We start from the raw sequence: 18,095 nt of genomic DNA on the forward strand, positions 1-18,095 counted from the left end.
CAAATCAAGGTCCTCCATCAGTGGTCTGGCAGCAGAAATCTCCTAGGATGAAACTTACCTTGCATGGAAAAACCAATTCTCAACAGCATTAAAAGCCAAGTTCAAGCCATCCTATTGGTCTGGATGCTATCTGTCCTGATCTCTAAGATAACTGTGCCAACAAGTCAGAAAATCTTTGGCACAGTAACTCCTGGCTACCATATCCAGTTTTGTCCACCGTCCCTGTCCAGGCGCCACTTTCTCCAGTTCTGTCTAAACTCTGAAGTCACACAAAGGCTACAGATGCATAATTCATGCACCAACCTTCCAGCCAAGGATATAGATTTGTTTGTTTTAGTCCAGCTGCAAATCCATTCAGCCTTTCAGAACCAACCCTGGGGAGGGGATACAGAAGTTTCAGACATTTGGATAAAAACTGAAACCTCAACTGGATTATTAACACCAAATTCATATTGTTTGAGCATCGTAACTCCATCAGTTTAGTTTATGGCTCCTGCTGAAAACTCAGAGGCTTCACAGAACAATCAATATGAACTTGATCTATTCCATGATTTTCGAGTTACTATAAATGTCAGGGAAAATAAACTCTGAAACATCCCCTTTCTTGTCACTGAAAATAAAAATAAACACCTTAATGTTTTGATATATGACTGCAAAAGCTGAAAACAAAAGGTTTATAAAGACTCGAGCTATAAGTCTCAAACCTTTCAAGAAAGGCGGAGCAAGATGAAAGGAAAAAGAGAAAACAAACACTGAAATTTCTTGTAATTTAGCTGTGAAAAATAGACTATTACCTCTGTTGCATGTACTACTGTATTAAGAAACCAAACACTCCCAAGGAATAAATTATTTAATTTTTAAAAAATCCTAATTAGAATTTGATGGTAGATATTAGATGGGCTCATTATGGTGCTACACCAAAGCAAATGCAATAGATGTTTTCAGTTATCTTCTAAGAAATATAACATATTCTGAGAGAGGTGAAATTAATGTTTATGACCTCTAAGGGTTTTCAAGTCTTTCTGGTAGAGAATTCTAACAATTATTTTTTGTATTATCATCCTTTAAAAAAGAATTGTCTATCTAAAAGAATTATTTCTTCCCAAGCTGGGTATGCTGGCACACACCTATAATCCCAGCCACCCAGGTATCTGAGGTAGGAGGATCATAAGTTCAAGGCCAGACTGGGCAGCTTAATGAGAACCTTTCTCAAAATAAAATAGAAAGGACTGGGGATTTAGGTCAGTGATAGAGCACTTGCCTAACATGTGTGAGGCTCTGAGTTCAATCACTAGTACTGCAAAAAGAAAATAAAAAAGAAAAAGAATTATTCCTTTTCTAAGTAGTTTTCTTGTTTTTTTTTTTTTAAAAAAAAAAAAAGCAATGTGACAAGAGCTAAAATGAAGAGTTTCAAGGTAAGAATGTTCAATAATAAAACAAGCTACTGCCAGTGTGGTGGTGCACACCTATAATCCCAGTGATTCAGGAGGCTGAAGCAGGATGATGGCAAGTTCAAAGCCAGCCACAGCAATTTAGTGAGGCTTTAAGCAACTTAGTGAGACCTTGTCTCAAAATTAAAAATAAAAAGGTATGAGGATGTAGCTCAGTGGTAAAGCACCCCTGAATTCAACCAGCACTGTCCCCCCCCCAAAAAAAAAACTATTGTACTAAGAGATCATAAAATTTGCTTCTCCCCAAAATCTTTACCAAGCATTTCTCTTGAGACTTAGGGCAGGAAACTAAGCAGAATCTCTTTAAAATTCCTTTCAGCTTTAGAATTCTGTGAAATCAAGAAACTTCTACTTATATGAAAAATAAAATACCTTTTACAAAGAAATTTCATAATTATAGTGCTCACACATGATGAATTTTACTGAGCAGTCATTATTTCAAATATTTTATCACTGTTCCCATAAACCATCAAAATATGCCAGAAATTTCAATATTTTGGCATCCGAATTACATTTCGCAGACTGCTTCTTGCCCTTGGAAGTGACACAAAAATCCTCTTTCATACCATGTGGTCCAATTTAGGTTTGGAAAATAGGTCACTAAAATTATAATGATAATGTCTAATACTCTATAGCACTTTGCAGTGTTTCCACATCCTTTCATTCTCCTGCCCCTCTCAATAACCCTATGTGTTAAGTATGTAGTTTTCACAATAAACTTTCAGTGAACTTATGTGACATCATCATTTTATGACAGAAAATTAGAGCATCAAGAAGGTAAAAGATAGGCATGGCTGATCACCCAGGAAAGTGAAAACTAAAACACATATCATTTGATACTTACAGCAGGCCTCTTTCTCCTACAAATTCTATATAGTCTAATGTGTGAGCAATTGAAAAGAAACTCCCCCAACCCCGGGCCAATCACAGAGTGGCAAAGAAACCATGCCATAGGATGTCAGTATCATATACCAAAAAGGATCAACAAGGGAACATCTGCCTGTGATGAGACTTTGCTTGCTTTCAGATTCAATCATTGGCTTCTACTCTCCTTAATATGGTCATAGAAGGGGTGCTCAAAATTCACAATTAAAACGGAGTCTTCTGGGGCTGGGGTTATAGCTCAGTGGTAGAGCACTTGGCTCACACGTGCAAGGCCCTGGGTTCGATCCTCAGCACCACATAAAAATAAATAAATAAAATAAAGTTATTGTGTATAACTACAAAAAATAAATATATTTTAAAAACTGAGTCTTCTTATTTTATAGTTTTTTGACATCACATGTAACTCTAAGTGCTTTGTACTACTAATACCTAATTCCCCTACCTTGTCCTCACCCTCTCCAATTTCCCTCTCTCACTTTCAGTGCTTCTGAGGAAAAAACAGAATCCTAACATTTAGTCTGAAAACATACTTTCTTCCTAAAATTAATAATAAATAAGCGGGTATTAAAAAGGTAAATAGAAAGGAAATTTTACAATTTCTTCACTCCTTCTAAGTTCTTTCCATACCAACAAAAATAAATTTTTGCCGGGGGTACGGGGGTTGAACTCCGGGGCATTCGACCCCTGAGCCACATCCCCAGCCCTATTTTGTATTTTATTTAGAGACAGGGTCTCGCTGAGTTGCTTAGCACCTGGCTATTGCTGAGTCTGGCTTTGAACCTGCGATTCTCCTGCCTCAGCTTCCCAAGCCGCTGGGATTACAGGCATGCGCCACTGTGCCAAGCTTTTCTGTTGGATCTTAATCTGAGGACATTCATTAGACACCCTCCTTATTCAATTAGAAGTACCATATATATGTCAGAGCTCAATCAAAATGACTTTTAATTGAACATTTCATCAGGTAAATAATAGTTGACATCAAAGCACTATGAAAATAGCAGTGATTACCAATTCTGAAAATACCTCTGAAACATTAAGTACTTCAAGCTCTTCAGAAACAGCTAATGATTTTTTTAAAAAACATCAAACACAATTCTTTTTTCTTTTGAACTAAGGATTGAACCCAGGGGCGCTTAACTACTGAGCTATATCCCCAGTCCTTTTTAAAAATATTTTATTTAGAGATAGGGACTCATTAAGTCACTTAGAGCCTCACTAAGATGCTATGGCTGGCTTTGAACTTGCGATCCTCCTGCCTTCGCCTCTCAAGCTGCTGGGATTACAGGTGTGCGCCACCATGCCCAGCTCATTAAGCTGATTTTTAAACACAGGTAAGTACCGTTGAATTTTTTTCATGTCAGATCTTGTATAATTAAATGCTGATATGTTTTCAAATTTGTATCCTACCAAAAGAGTAGGAATTATTCAAGAGCTCTTGATCATTTTCCCAAATGAGGCAAAGACATAACCTCTCTTTCCTCATAAACATTATTTCCACCTTTACTCCATGTCCCAGTTCTAGCAAAATATGTCATCTATCCCATATATATTGAGAGTTGTTTGAGGGCAGAGACCTTTTATTTAATTTTATGGCTCACCTAACACAATGTCTGGACACTTAGAAGGTACTCATTGTGCTAATTCACTTGGATACATTCGTAAATATAAAAAAATGTGTAAACATAGAGAAATGATAAAATTCAGGAAAACATAATTCTAAAAATACTGATGTGAAAGTTTAAAAACCATTATATGAGCTGGGCACAAAGGAGCATGCCTGTAATCTTAGCTATTCAGGAGGCTGAGACAGGATGATTGCAAGTTGGAGACCAGCCTGGGCAATTTAGCATGACCTGGTTTCAAAATAAATTTAAAAGAGTTGGTGATATAGCTCAGAGGTAGTACCTTTTTAGGTTCAATCCCAGTACCAAAACAAACAAACAAAAACCTAAAGCATATAGTATTAGTGAGCACTCTCATACTATTGGGAATTAAACTGATAGAACTTTTAAAAAGAGTGATTTGACTCTATGCATTAAAAGGCCTTAAAATTTTGCATACCATTTGATTCAGCAATTTTATTTCTAGGAATTTTAGGAACTATTCTAAGGAAATAGATATAGACATATGCAAGTTCAGGAATATTTGTCTCAGTGTTGTTTTCTTAAAAACAAACTAAATGCCAAACAATAGGAACTTGGCTAAATAAATTGTACTTTAGTCACATAATGGAATACTATTATGTGACTAAAATATATTCTATAAGTAAAATTTTAGTGCCATGAGAAGATATGAACAATATGTTAAGTTTTAAAAAGAAAGTTAATACATACTAGTTCATTTTGTTTTTTTAAAAAAACTAATATCATACATAGAAAAGGGCATGAAAAGACACACATCAAAATGTTGACAGTAATTGTATCTGGGTGGGAAAATTATAGGTTTTGTTTTTATTTTTGCTTATTTCTGTTGCTTACTCTACTATCTGTCATGTCTGTGTATTACTTTTGTAAAAAATAAAAAATCTAGTTTTAATTAAAAATTAACACAGTCTCACTGATAGTCAACTACATCAGTCATATTCACAGTTCTAATGACAATAAAAAGAATCTGTCAGTTACATTACTTAGCTTCAAAACATTCCGACATGCATTATCCAAAAAGTAGAGCACACGAAAAATACTCTCAAAGGAAAAGAAAACTTCCAATCCTGAGCAATTTATAAGACAGCTAAAAAAATGCTAGTGTCTCTGCTAGCTAAGGTTATGAATAACGGAATGATGGTTATTTTTGGAAAACATTTTCTCTCCATTGCCATCTCCATGTGTTCTGACTTCTGAGGTTAATTTCTATTAAGCATCATTGGACTCTCTAATAGAGATAAAGAAAGTGAATCTGCAAAAGACAGGCAGGGCCTTGATCAAGTTCAAATGTGAAATAAGAATTGAAATTGATTAGAAATCAGTTTCTAATTCTATTCCCAGGCCTGGCCCAAGGCTGCATCTAAATTGTCTCCCTTAACACAGATTCAGTGGGCCAGTTTTATTTATGGTTTTGCCAAGAAAAAAGGTCATGAAGTAAAACTTAAATAGTACAAAAGAAATATCTGAAAAGCCCTCTACAGATTGCAAAGTATTTTCACATCCATGGTCCCATTGGATCAGATGGTATAGTAAGGACAAACCACGCCGCGCCCCACAGATGGCCCATTAGAAAGTCATCAACATTCATGAAATAATAAGAGTGGCCAGATTCACAATCTTGGTGCAGATTTTATACTTTGAGCCCTGCCTGCTGTTTCTACCTGAATGACAGCTTTGGAGACTGAAGTCCTCTGAGGATGATCACTATGCTTCACTTTGGTTCATTTTGCAGCACTGTTGTTTAGTCACACACCATGATTTTAATGAAGGGCTAAGTCCAGAGGACACTGTTAACACTAACACACAACTGGACAGGGCCTGAGAAATGGCTTATTCTCTTATTGATATATTCCGAACTGGATGACTACATAATTGGCATATGAATCCAAAATAGTGTAGCTTTATATATAAAATCTATGGTGTTTTATTGTCTTATTGGGACACAGAGTAGACAATGAGACAACCACATTTTATTCTGCTGCCAAGACACCAACTGTCCTAAAAGGGTCAAACAAATGCTGTGAAATTGTGGATACTGGCCCTCTGCAACACTGGCAGGCATGGCAGGTGTACAGCTGTGTGCAGCTGTGTCCTTTCACAGCTGCAGAACTGCCCTCAAAATCACCAAGACTTGTTACATTGTTTTCCTGTCTGTGCCAAAGCCACCAGCCTTAAAGTACTACAGAGTCCCACAGGCCTTTGGTTATATAATAGATATTAACACCCATCAGTCTACAGATCCTAAAATATACATTCAGCAAATCTCACTCACCACATGCTTTCATGTCTGTTTACATGTTTCAATTGGCACTATCAAAAACAAAGTACTCTATTTTTTTTCCCCTCCTTCTATCCTGTAATATCCCTTCTCTTTCAGGAAACTATTCAATAATCTTATTAGCTTGAGAGTACAAGTGTGGCTGGCTTCCCATTCCAAAAGAGGAAGTTTTAGACTTCAGGGTTTTGATGATACGCCTTCTACTACTTCTAGTACATTAAGAAGAGAAGGAAAAAGAGGGAAAGGGAAAAAAGTAAAGGGACTTCCAATATATAAAAGGGACATTTCTTTAGAAGATATAAAAATGGTCACCCTAACGATACAGTATCTTTCCCTTGGACACTCCCTTTTTAGAGAGTCACAGCACTCACTAATATTCGCCCCTTTTTGAGGCCCTGTTTTGGATGTTCCTTCAAAAACTCTGTTACCTCTTGGTTTCTGTAAATCTGTCTTTCACACAAGCAGAGTAGGGCTTGGCTTCTCAAAGCAGCGCTTGGCAAACACACAGGCAGGAAACGCAGAAGGGAATGAGTCTGTCAGACTCATTTTCTTCTAGTTCAAATGTTTATTTCAGATTCGGGAGGAAGTGAAGTGGTTCCTTTCCATTTCCTCGTCTCTGGAACCTGCGAGTTGTGTAAGGCTTAGAGAATGGTGCTCTACTACATATCACACTCCATGGCTCACAGATGGAGAGAGACTCTTCCCAGAAACCGCAACTGAATAGAGCAGAATGCATAGCTCTCCAAACCCTGTCTCTTCTGGGTTTAACCTGGAGTCTTGAGCCAGGCAACTGAGAGCAATGATGAGGGCTTAAGAACATCCTACACCTGCTCCCCAGGGGCAAGACCCATGTCTCAACTGACATTAGTCCCTAGCTCTGCCACATGGCACACCTGAGGCTACTCTCAGGAAGGAAGGTCTGACCTATCTGTGAAAACCACAGTGGGATCTGATCCTAAGCCTACTTTCTTAGGTTCCTGAGACTTATTGCATCCGACATCAGGTTAACATTTCAACAGCAAACTTAAAATGTACCTGATTTGGTAATGAGCTGATTTCAAACTTGAACATGCTGGCTTTTCCAATCCACACCAACTTCTCTAATTTTTTTTTTATTTTATTTTTTAAACATCAAGTTATCCCATGGCACTCACCAGCTAGGCTCTGCAACTTGCTTTATTGTCTATACAATTGACAGAGATCATTTTTAATGTAATGTCAAATGAAGACCATCAGAAACCAGACTAGAAAATCTTGTGGTAAGTTTTCTACTAAACTCTAACAGATGTGCCTGCCCCAAACTTTAGGGATCAGGACTGAAGCATAATTTTAGGAACAAATTACTTGCTGAGAATATTAATAGACAGAAACCTTCTTCAGCAAAGGTGACCCTTTGACATTTAACATAGATTTTCCAGCAATTGATAAAGAAGCCAAACATTGTAAGTGTGTCAATTATGGTTTGTTTAGGAAAGTTTCCAGGACAGAGTGCTTGATCTAATCACATTGGTTTTGTCAAAGATCTTTAAAAGATAAAAAACTGACTCATTATCTCTACTCAGAGTTCAGATTTGAAAGATTATATTATTGTTTGGTAGCTACTGATCACAACTTACACACTAATTTATACTTACACATTCACTAGTACAAATTCATTTGTATGCTACATCTTGCATGTTCTAGATGAACTCCTGAAATTAATTAACCCTTTCACATTTTGGAATTCCCTCCTGACATCCCTTTCTTATGGCACATGTGAGCTAGAGTGAATCAGAGACATATTACATTAGATACAATTCCAATATTCATTTTAGAAACCAAAAGTAGTGAAAATATAAATTGCACTGTCATCTGATTTTTAGAAATCCTTTCTACTACTCACTGATTAAATAAGACATACTAATTGTAAGTAAAGCAAAATCAAGAAAAATCAGAATGAAGGGAAGAAGAAAAGATAAACATTGTAAAGGTCATAATGAGACAAACATTTCTACTTGAAGATACTTTCACTGAAGTACACCATAAGCAATCTATGCCAAGTCATGTACTTCTCACTCACAAAATTATATTGTATCAAATTCAAATTTGTTACAACTGCCATGTACATTAAATCAGTGATAACGAAACTGTAACTCAATATCTGATCTAGTGAAACAGCAACCAACATTAGCTCTCAGACACATGAAGACAATCTCCAATGCCATTACTGGTGTCAGCTAAACCTCAGCAAGTTTGTCTTCTCCAGCCATTTTTAAATAAATAGGTGACTATCTCAATTAGGAGATCTTGAAGGGAGTCTCTGAGATGAGGCAATTTTGTTGTTCATTCTCAATACCCTGCATTTGCTGTACTTAAAATAGATACTTGTACCAATGTCCTTTCTATTACCCGGAGGAGAAAAAAAAAAATCACATAGACACCAGTCCCTTTTCTTTCAGCTCACAGAGAAGAAACTCGATCCAACCAGTGTTGAAACCTGAGTAGGTCACTGTACACCACGATAAAATTCCCTAATCCCTGAGCCAAATCTCCCTAAGGGGGGCCTCCTCCTGATCCTCCACTTCCCGGGCTGACTTTTCCATTCGCTCTCTCCTCTTTCCCCCTTTCATTTCCCCTACCTTCAAGCCTTGATATGTGATCCGAGGTGGGGGCTCAGGTTTCCGTTTTTACAGCTTAGGCCGCGCTAGCTGTATACATTCCTTTCTTTCTGCCGGGCAGTGATTACTTACCAGGGCTTAGTTTACACTGGTCCAGATGAAAGCCGTTCTGATGAAGGCAAACACAGCCAGGCAGCTCCAGCGGCACCAATATGAAGCTGCACAAGGCCACATTGTGTTCTCGGTGACATTTTGTTGCACACATTTTTATACAGGGCAACCAACTTGTTATGTTACTCTACACTTCACATTGGGAGAGCTGAAGGGTAATGATACCAGGGGATTCGGGGAGGAGTTTTGTTGCTGTAGTTATTAATTTTAAAAGCAGAAAAATATTAATTATTTGCAAAAAAAAAAAAAAAACTTTGAGCAACCACCTTTTTAAAGAAGGCTTTTGGGTGCGAGTATATTAGAGGAATGCCTACAAAATAATTCCACTAGACACGCTGGCATGGTGTGAATGGAAATGACTGAAAATTTTGGCCAGGGGTCTTACACAGTGTTCCAAACCAGAGAGAAAATACCAATCCTACAGGTATTTTGGATTATTTGCTGTGCAAAACTTCTTGTTTAATGCTACTTTGGATGGAAATGATGAGGATTAGAACTTCAAATAGTAGATGGTGATTTGAAAGAAAAATAACATTTTAAAAAGAGGAAATTCTGTTCACCAAGGTTAATTCCATACTTAGTCCTGCAGCACTGGCTAAAAATTGTGTAATTTTTCCCCTTCATACAATGTTGTTTTTGTTTCTTCCTCACCAGTTCAGACAAACATCTGTTATACTGTAGAAGGACAACTATCTCCCAAACCACGGAGTGCGCCTGCAGCCAAAGTCAACAACACGAGCCCAAAGTATCGAGCACAGTCAGCCTTTATATCCAGCCGGGATAACATTTCACATGTTTTGATTAAAATTAGCTAATTTGTAATTCTAGAACCTATGAAACTTAAAAGCTGCCATCCATATAGATCACATTAGGCAGCGTTTTAAAGGGCCAGAGCATGCTGTGATTTCCTAGTGGCCTTCACCTCTGTCCTCTTCCCCCACTCCAAATTTAAAACGAAATGGAAAAGTAATCTGGAAATACAGGACAGGAGGGAAGGGCAAGAATGGTTATTGTAGACTGAATTCCACCCTCATGGGAAGAAAACAACTTCTACCTTTTTTTTTTTCTACCTTAATTATCAATGGTGGTTTCCATTACAAGGAATAGCATTGATTTCCAAGGCAAATCTCCTTTGGACTGATACTACACCTCTTGCTTTCAAGTTTCTCACCCTGAAATAAAACCCTAATTTCAAAATTTAAATGCTACTGACATTTCTGGAAAGAAGGTAAAGCTAAGCATATACACCTAGCTACACACGTACACACACACACACACACACACACTCACACACAGCAGGATGTATATCGGTTTGTCCCTTCTAATCGTGGGCTTCACACAAGGCATTCTTATGGAATATACCTGTTCTAATCAAGAAGATGTCAAAACGCAATAAATGAAACTAAGTTGCATACCATTTTTATCTAGTTCATCTTTTAAATACAAACTTAATCAAACCTGACCAAGTTACCTGGCACTATTAAACAGAACATGGGGAGCATCAAACCTGATACTTTTTTGTAACTCACAGAAAAACAGATAAATTTAAAAAAAAAATAAGAGAGACTAGTAAAATCAACATGGAATAAAATGCTATCCCGGGCAAAGCCTCAGCATGCAGAAAATAAGGGAATGGGGGCGACGAGTGGGGTCCGGAGCTGAGTGGTGTTCTTTTACAATCGCTTCTACACGAACAGCTGGAGCGCCAGGCGGCTGCGCTCACCACCTCTGGAGCACCGCTGGTCTGGCGAGGAGCCCGGCCTCGCCGAAAGGACTCCGGTTGGCCTTCCCGAACAATGGGCAGGCGCCCTGCGAAGGCCGCTCTTCGGGGCTCGCTGGGGTCTGGTTAACTGGAAAGCCAGGCGTACAGAGGCTAGCGAGAGGCGGAGGTAGCGATGGAGAGGCGCGGGCGGGGGCGAGCGAGGCGAGCGGGACGTCAGGACAGCCCTCAGACCCTCACAGCTCTGGCCGCAACTCGCCCGGCACTGACAGCCACTACACTGTCGCAGCTGGAGACTTGGGGCGAAGCGGGATCCCTGAGCATAGGGATGAACCGCGGAAAGGGTTGAACTCCAGCTCTCCCAGGGTGCCTCGACCGAGCGGCTCTTAACTTTGTAGAGGCCGGAAGGACGATTCCCGAGGAAGGAGTAAAAACTACACTGCTCACTAGGAAAGCCTCTTTACCATTCCCACCCACCACTTGGACCCTGGTCCCCTCCTCTCTGAAACGAATCTGTGCCAACCTGGGGTTTGCAAGGTTAAACAGTATGTGGTAGCCCCCCACCCCCCGCCCTGCTTCGAATCTGAGGCTGGCAAATTTCGGGGATGCAGCCCGCGAGTTGACCTCCGCTTTGCACCTGGAGGAGGAGCTGAGGCGTTCCGGGCATCCTACGGTAACTGACAAGCGCGTCCCTGTACCCCCGAATCCATACAACGGCCCAAAGGGAGCGGACCGAAGAAAGAGCTCCGTCTCCCCAGCCCCCAAGGTCCAAAAATACCTTCATTTCCTCATTGATCTCCCTTTTCACTGGGTGAGCCGGTTTCCTGCTCCTTTTATTTTCCGGAGGTCTCCCTTCTTTCTCCATTTCTGCCATGTTTTTGTGTCTGGTTTCTGTGGAGATGAAATGGCTGCTGCCGCCGCCGGCGGTGGTAGTGGTGGTGGTGGTGTTGGTGGCGGTGGCGGTGGTGGAGGTGGTGCTGATGGTGGCAAAGCTGGCAGAGGTAGCGGTGCTGGCGGGGCCGGGGCTGGGAGGGGGGAAAGGCAGGCGCGGGAGAAGCGGGGTCTCTTCTAGCGGCGGAGAACGTCAGTGGCTGTCAGAGGGAAAGGTAGCTCGGGGAGTCTCGGGGATGCCGCCGCCGCCGCTCCTGCTCCTGCTGCCGCCGCCGCCACCGCCACCAACGCCGCCAACGCCGCCGCTGCCCGTGCCGCCGCCGCAGCTTCTGTCGCTCCCGCCGCCGCCGCCGCCACCGCCGGGCTGCATCCTCGGTGCCCCATGGAGTCGTCAGCCATCTTCCGTCTCTCTGTCCGTCTGCATGGGCGAGGGGAACGAGGGCCGGGCGCGGAGAGAGCTGCTCTGGGCGTGCGTGCGTGGATGTGTGTGTGCGCCCGGGAGAGCGCGCCAGCCCCGGCGCCCAGCGCCTCCCGCGAGCCGAGCCGGGGGCGGGCCGGGGGCCGGCGCGGGGAGGAGGAGGGAGCAAGGGAGATGGGACAGGGAGGGGGCCGGAGGGAGGGGGCCGGAGGAAGGGGGGAAAATGGGGGGGCTAGGACAGCCCCCAGCTCCCGAGCGGGCGTGGCTTCCACCGTCACTGTATACGCGGATGCCGCGCGGCTCCGGGGGCTGCTCGCGGCCGCCTGTTCATCAGCGACCGGCACCAGCGGATCGCTGCGCCCCTCGCGGCCGCCACCTCTCTGAGAGGACCCACGCGCGTCAGCGCCCGCGCAGCTCCCAGCTTTCTTCCGTAACTCAGTGATGCGGGATCTGATGGGTTCGGAGTTGGTTTTTTGAGCTCGCCCTAGAAGCTGCTAAGGAAAAATGAATGGGAGTGAGGGGAGGAGGTTGAGTGTAGGAGAGGGCGCGGGGACCTGAGGTCGCTGCGCTAGAGGGCCGCTTACCCCAGGAAGAGATCTACAGAGCTCACTGCCTCTAGACTATAGCGCCAGGGTGTTGGGCGGAGGATGGGGATGGGAAAGGAATCCCACAGCCCTGATCCACCCTCAGATACCAGGATAGTATGTCCTCCTTCTGGGGACACCGCAAAACGTGTAGAGTCCCTTGGAGAGGTCCCAGCGCCCAGTCTAAGCGGCCCCCAAAGCTGCGCTGCTCCCTCCCACTGCTCTTGCAAGGCAGTTTTGCCTTTCAGAGAACCACTCAGAAGTAGGAAATTTCGGCCTCCAGTCCCCAGATCTATCCCTCCTCCCTTCTCTCCTCACCTACTACCCCCATTGCACACTCACGCACGTTTGCCCTCCTACAAAGTAACAGCTTTTACCCTGTGACCCAGAGCTCACTCTTATCGGGGTTACTCGGATGTATCCCAAAAGTTGGACTTAGCAGAAGCTCAAGGTCCGGCATAAGATCACTCTCTCCAGAATCCGACCGATCTCGCCACTCCCGGCGGGACCCTCTCCTCCTCTCGGGATTATACTCTCTCCCCACGACTTCGGTCTGCAATTTCGAACCCGTGCTAGTTCTCTGTACGTCCAGACGTGCCACTTTTGGCCCCCTCCGTAAACGCCTAGGGCCACGTTCAGATTGCGTCTGTCCCTGTCTCTGGATTGAGGCATTGGTATGAATGGTTTGATGAGGCTTCCGTGAGACACCCGGCCCTTAGCTCCTACAAGCTACAGGGGACACAGTGAGGCTCCCAGCTCAGCTTTCCCGCGCCGCGACACTTCGTAATTACCTGACACCATGTGATATGGGGGTGTCCATTGTTCCACTGCTTGTTATTGTAGAGTGTTCATTATGACAGTGATGGAACTTAAAATCACACATTTTTAAGTACTTAAAAAATAGAATGAATTCAGTGTGGGGGTATGAGTAAGCTTTCCATTAAAATCTCAGGTCGGCCTGTCAAATGAGTCTCATTCTGGATATTAAATTGCCTTATTTGCATTTTAGCATTGTTTTGTTTCTTAAACGTCTAATTAGATATATTTCGGGGCATACCCATCAGGGCTGAGCACCTCCTTGCTGCTTGTTTTGCGTTTAAACATCATTGTGTTTTGTACCCGCCAAATTCCACATATTTGTGAGTGTACCCAGAAAGGCTGAAAACCTCCTCTTGCCTCTTCTCTGCCCTGGGTCTGGGGAGCGAGGGAAAGCCGCATCCGGATCCGCGTGGCTCTCCAGATCCCAGTGAAGCCAGGAGGCCTGAGCTAGCCGGGTGGAGCCAGCTCCTGTCCTGCAAGGGGTTCACGTGAAACACTTGCGCCCAAGGAAAAGTTAAAATCTCTGGGACGATAAGCAGGGACGCCAAAGAGTCAAGAAAGGAGAATTAAAGAGGTTTTAGGGAGCGCTGCGCGACAGAGCGTCCTCTATTCGCGATTTTCCCAGTAGCCTCTGGGAGCATATCCAGGTACACCCAGCTTGCGAGCCCCAAGTCCTCTGGCTGGGTTTCGCATCAGCAGTAGGCTGTGGAGGACTTAACCACGATCCGTGCAGCGAAAGCGATGCACAAAGAAGCCCAAACCTGTTTGCATTAAAGCTCCCCGCCCTCTCCTGGACCGTTAGCACATTCCTGAGTGTTGGGGGGGGGGGTTACTAGAGGGAGTATCTCCCCAATACTGTTGGTGGGAGGAGGAGAGACAAAGGGAGTCCTTAGGGTTCTATAAACTGAACTTCACCCAAAACATCTAACAGATGACGTGTGGGTTGGAATTAGTTTTCTCTCTGTTGTCCTCTCCTTATTTAATGAGGGAAGTAATAAGAACTCTTGGCGGGGGGACTTTTGAATATTCCAAAACCGCGGAAACATACGTTGTAAACTGTACACAAAAAGAAGGTGTTGTTTTTTTCTTCTGGAAACATGTTTAAGTCCTCTCCATTTCCTTTGGTGCCAGAACCATTACAATTGATTCACTGTTGTTCAGCTGATATCAAATAACAAGTTATGTACCCCAAGCCTTAAGATATAGTTTCAGGAGTTAAGAATAAAGTAAACAGAAAAAGTGAACTATAGCTCAGAGTTATACTTAGAGGCCGTTAAACTTTCTTTAGAGAAAATGACTTTCAAAAAATGGTTCTGGTATTTAATAAAAAAAAAATGACATTAATCAGCCACCTGTTCCTTTGCAGGTAAACTGAGGTGAGGAGGGACATCTTTAGAAAATATACACGAGGAAAACTTTTATTGTAGAGTGAACTTCAAAACTTATATGATCATTTCACATTGTTAATCACGCTAGGCCTTTTCAGACGTACTGTAGATGAAGACAATTATAACGAAAGTTCTGCTTCATGAATTTAGAATTTGGAGGAAAATAATGTTCCCTGGATAACTTCATAGTTTGGAAGAATAAACCGTTTATGTTTAGGAACAATATATAAACATATCTCAGAAGAGCCACACTTGAGCTACTGTGACATACTCTTATGTTCCTAGTCACTAGGGCATTTACTCATATCCTTTTCCCCTCTCCACCTGCACACATACACATACCACATTAAAAGCTCCAAGTGTACAATTAGTTCTCAATTTTCCTTCTACTACCCCTGCCAGTCACCAAGATAAGTACAGAACTGATCTTTCAAACATTCCTTGAGTACATTGTTGTATTCTTTTCCTATTCAAAGCTTCTCTTGATTTTTGTTATAACTGCATTTCACCTGAAAAACACATCAGAGGAAGATTTCAGGTTGACTGCTTTTGAACCCTTTACCTCTCTATGTGCTTCTTGTTATCTCCAAGAACACTTCACTTAGAGACCCAGTCTTAATGTCTGGTGAGAAATTAGTAAATGGTTGCTGATAAATTAGTTTGTCCTACTAAAACTCATTGAATAGGTTTTCCTATATATTATTTGAAATTAATGTTCATCTTGAACCGTCTGTGATCTAGCCAAAGAGGGAGATTAAAAATGTGAAATAATTATGCTGCTGTATACATTTGAGGAATTATCTTACTTAATATTCATAAAACTCTGAAGCCAATTCTACTGTCTCCATCTCACAGATGAATACACAGATGAATATCACAGCTGATACAAGCAACTCAGACACAAGCTAGTAAGTACTGGAATTTGAATTCATAACTTCCTGTCCTACTCCAGCATTGGAGATCTTAACACTTTGCTAATCTGCTTTAATTAATTCTTTTAACAGTCTGTATTTTATTTAATCTAAGGTTCATTTTTTAACATTCTAACATTTTTGAGGTTAAGATGCATATAACACTAAATTTTTATAATTATAAATGATGTCTTCTCAATGGTATATAAAATAACAGCACATTTCCCAATCAGTGGTGTATTAGGTTTCATTGGGCTATGCTGCAATAATAACAAGTCTTTGGAAAATCTCAGAGACTTAAAACAACAAAGTTTTGTATTTCTTGCTCAAGTCAGTTAAGGATCCACTGTTTAGCTCTCCAGGGCAACCATCCCCCATGTGATAGCATGGTGCTGAACCTCCATGCCAACATGTGTTGCCCTAGTGGCTACCCCAGCGGAAGATAGAACTGGGGATTTCACCAGCAATTATATGTTCCAGTCCAGCAGTGACATGTGTCACTTCTTCTTCAGTCTACTGACTACAATTAGTCACACAGACATGACTAACTCCTAGGGAAGCTGGGAAGTTTCATCCTTACCAGTCTCACAAAACTGGAGACAAAAATTAAATTAATTATTAAATTCCTTAATTCATTAAATATGATAATTAGGATTCATTAATATAAATATCAGATATCTATTTTCTCAAAATCAATGTACAGTGATTGCTGGGCTTTGTTATATTCCATCTAAAATATACTTTCGAAATCTATGCCCATGTTTAATTGTAAAGAATAAAATTCTATAATCACTTTTAAAAATAAAGTTTAGATACAGTATAAATATAATGCAAGGGTTTTAACAAGGATATATAGATGAGCTTCTAGGGATCTAAGACCTCCTGAAATTATATACAAAACTTTCAGTAAATTTTTTTTCTCCTGGGGAATGAGTAAATATCTGTCATCAGATTCTTATTTGGAGTTTATGATTTATTCTTTCATTGATTCAACAAATATATGTTGAGAGCCCAGGCACTATTCTGGGTGCATGACAGACAAGTTCCCAAATCTCATGAAGCTTATAGTCAGGAAAGTAGACAAGCAAACTAGTAACAAAGAAGAGAACATCAGATCCAGATAGGTGAAATCAAAAGACAGTGTTGATAGAGCATAGGGCTAGGGGGTCTTCTTTAGCTAAAATGGTCATAGAAGACCTCCATGAGAAAAATTTTGACCTGAAACAGAAAAGATGAGAAGGAGTTAGCCATGCAGAGATCTTAGAATCCTGGAGGAAAAGTGTTCTGGTCAGAATTTTAAAGGAGCTGAAGAATAGATGTTTCTCAGCATGTTTGAGAAATTGAAAGTATCTTTAGTGTAGGGAATGAAGGGAGTGGTAGAAGTAGTGAAAGAGGAATGCAGAGACAGCTTATAAGAAACCTGGAAGTCATGGTAAAGAATCAGCGTTTTATTTTAAGAGCAGTATGGACACAGGCACACCCTGCTTTGCATGGGAAGGCCTAAGTGTCTTCCTGTCTTCACTCTTTGTATGGATGGGTCATCTGGCCATCATAAACTCTTATCTTACACACCAGGTTAACTCAAGTAGGCACATCCCTGAGTGGGATCCCCTCATTTCCTCTCCAGGAATGCCTTCACCCCCTTTGTCATACCAGGTGAAGACTACTGCCTTCCCAGAAGAATGGAGGAGTACTCTTTCCTTCCGTTGTACGGATATAAGATGGAAGGAAAGCCATCTTACATAGACCAATTGTACAGACTCAAGCCTCTTTGCAGGAGAATGAGGGATGTCATCCTTTAATAGGGAGGCCTTGAACACATAATTTGACCTTATCTTTCATTTTTTTCATTTGTGAAATGAGAATAATAATTTATATTCTGAAATATTATGATGATCACACAATATGTATTACAGTAATCTGAAAATAAAACAGCACAAGTTTTTTGTATGCACCTATGCATTGTTTGTTTTTTTGTCTCTTTTGGTGGATGAGGTTTTGCTGGGAATAGAACCCAGGGCCTCACACACTCTCCCACTGAGCAACCCCATGTTTGCTCTTCTGAGGATCATTATTATTTCACTATAGGTTTACATTTATATGTACAGACTGATGTGTACCAATTGAAGGAAACCTGACACATGAGAAGTAACCTGCATCATGAAAAATATTCTTCATTTCCAAATTAATGTACAGTATAGTCCCTTTGAATAGCAATTTGCTAAAGTATATTAACTTTAATTTAGAAAAATAAGACTTTCATATATGCTTTTAATAATATTCCACTGTATCTATTGAGGTAAACCTAACAACACCTATACGTTTAAGTTATAATTTTA

The 18,095-nt window shown here is 41.4% G+C and overlaps 1 protein-coding gene across 2 annotated transcripts in view; it reads right to left on the bottom strand.

Annotated features, from left to right (window-relative positions):
• Positions 1-12,120, bottom strand: part of Sobp (sine oculis binding protein homolog) — a 160,639-nt gene extending 148,519 nt beyond the window's left edge. For both annotated transcript variants that reach the window (XM_027928386.2, XM_071613896.1), the window contains exon 1: positions 11,524-12,120. In XM_027928386.2, the coding sequence (XP_027784187.1) occupies positions 11,524-11,619 (96 nt within the window). In that variant the 5' untranslated portion in view covers positions 11,620-12,120. The remainder of the gene's footprint in view (positions 1-11,523) is intronic.
• Positions 12,121-18,095: the final 5,975 nt, after the last annotated feature.

Source organism: Marmota flaviventris, chromosome 6, assembly GCF_047511675.1.
Source record: "Marmota flaviventris isolate mMarFla1 chromosome 6, mMarFla1.hap1, whole genome shotgun sequence".
Classification (NCBI taxonomy): Eukaryota; Metazoa; Chordata; class Mammalia; order Rodentia; family Sciuridae; genus Marmota; species Marmota flaviventris.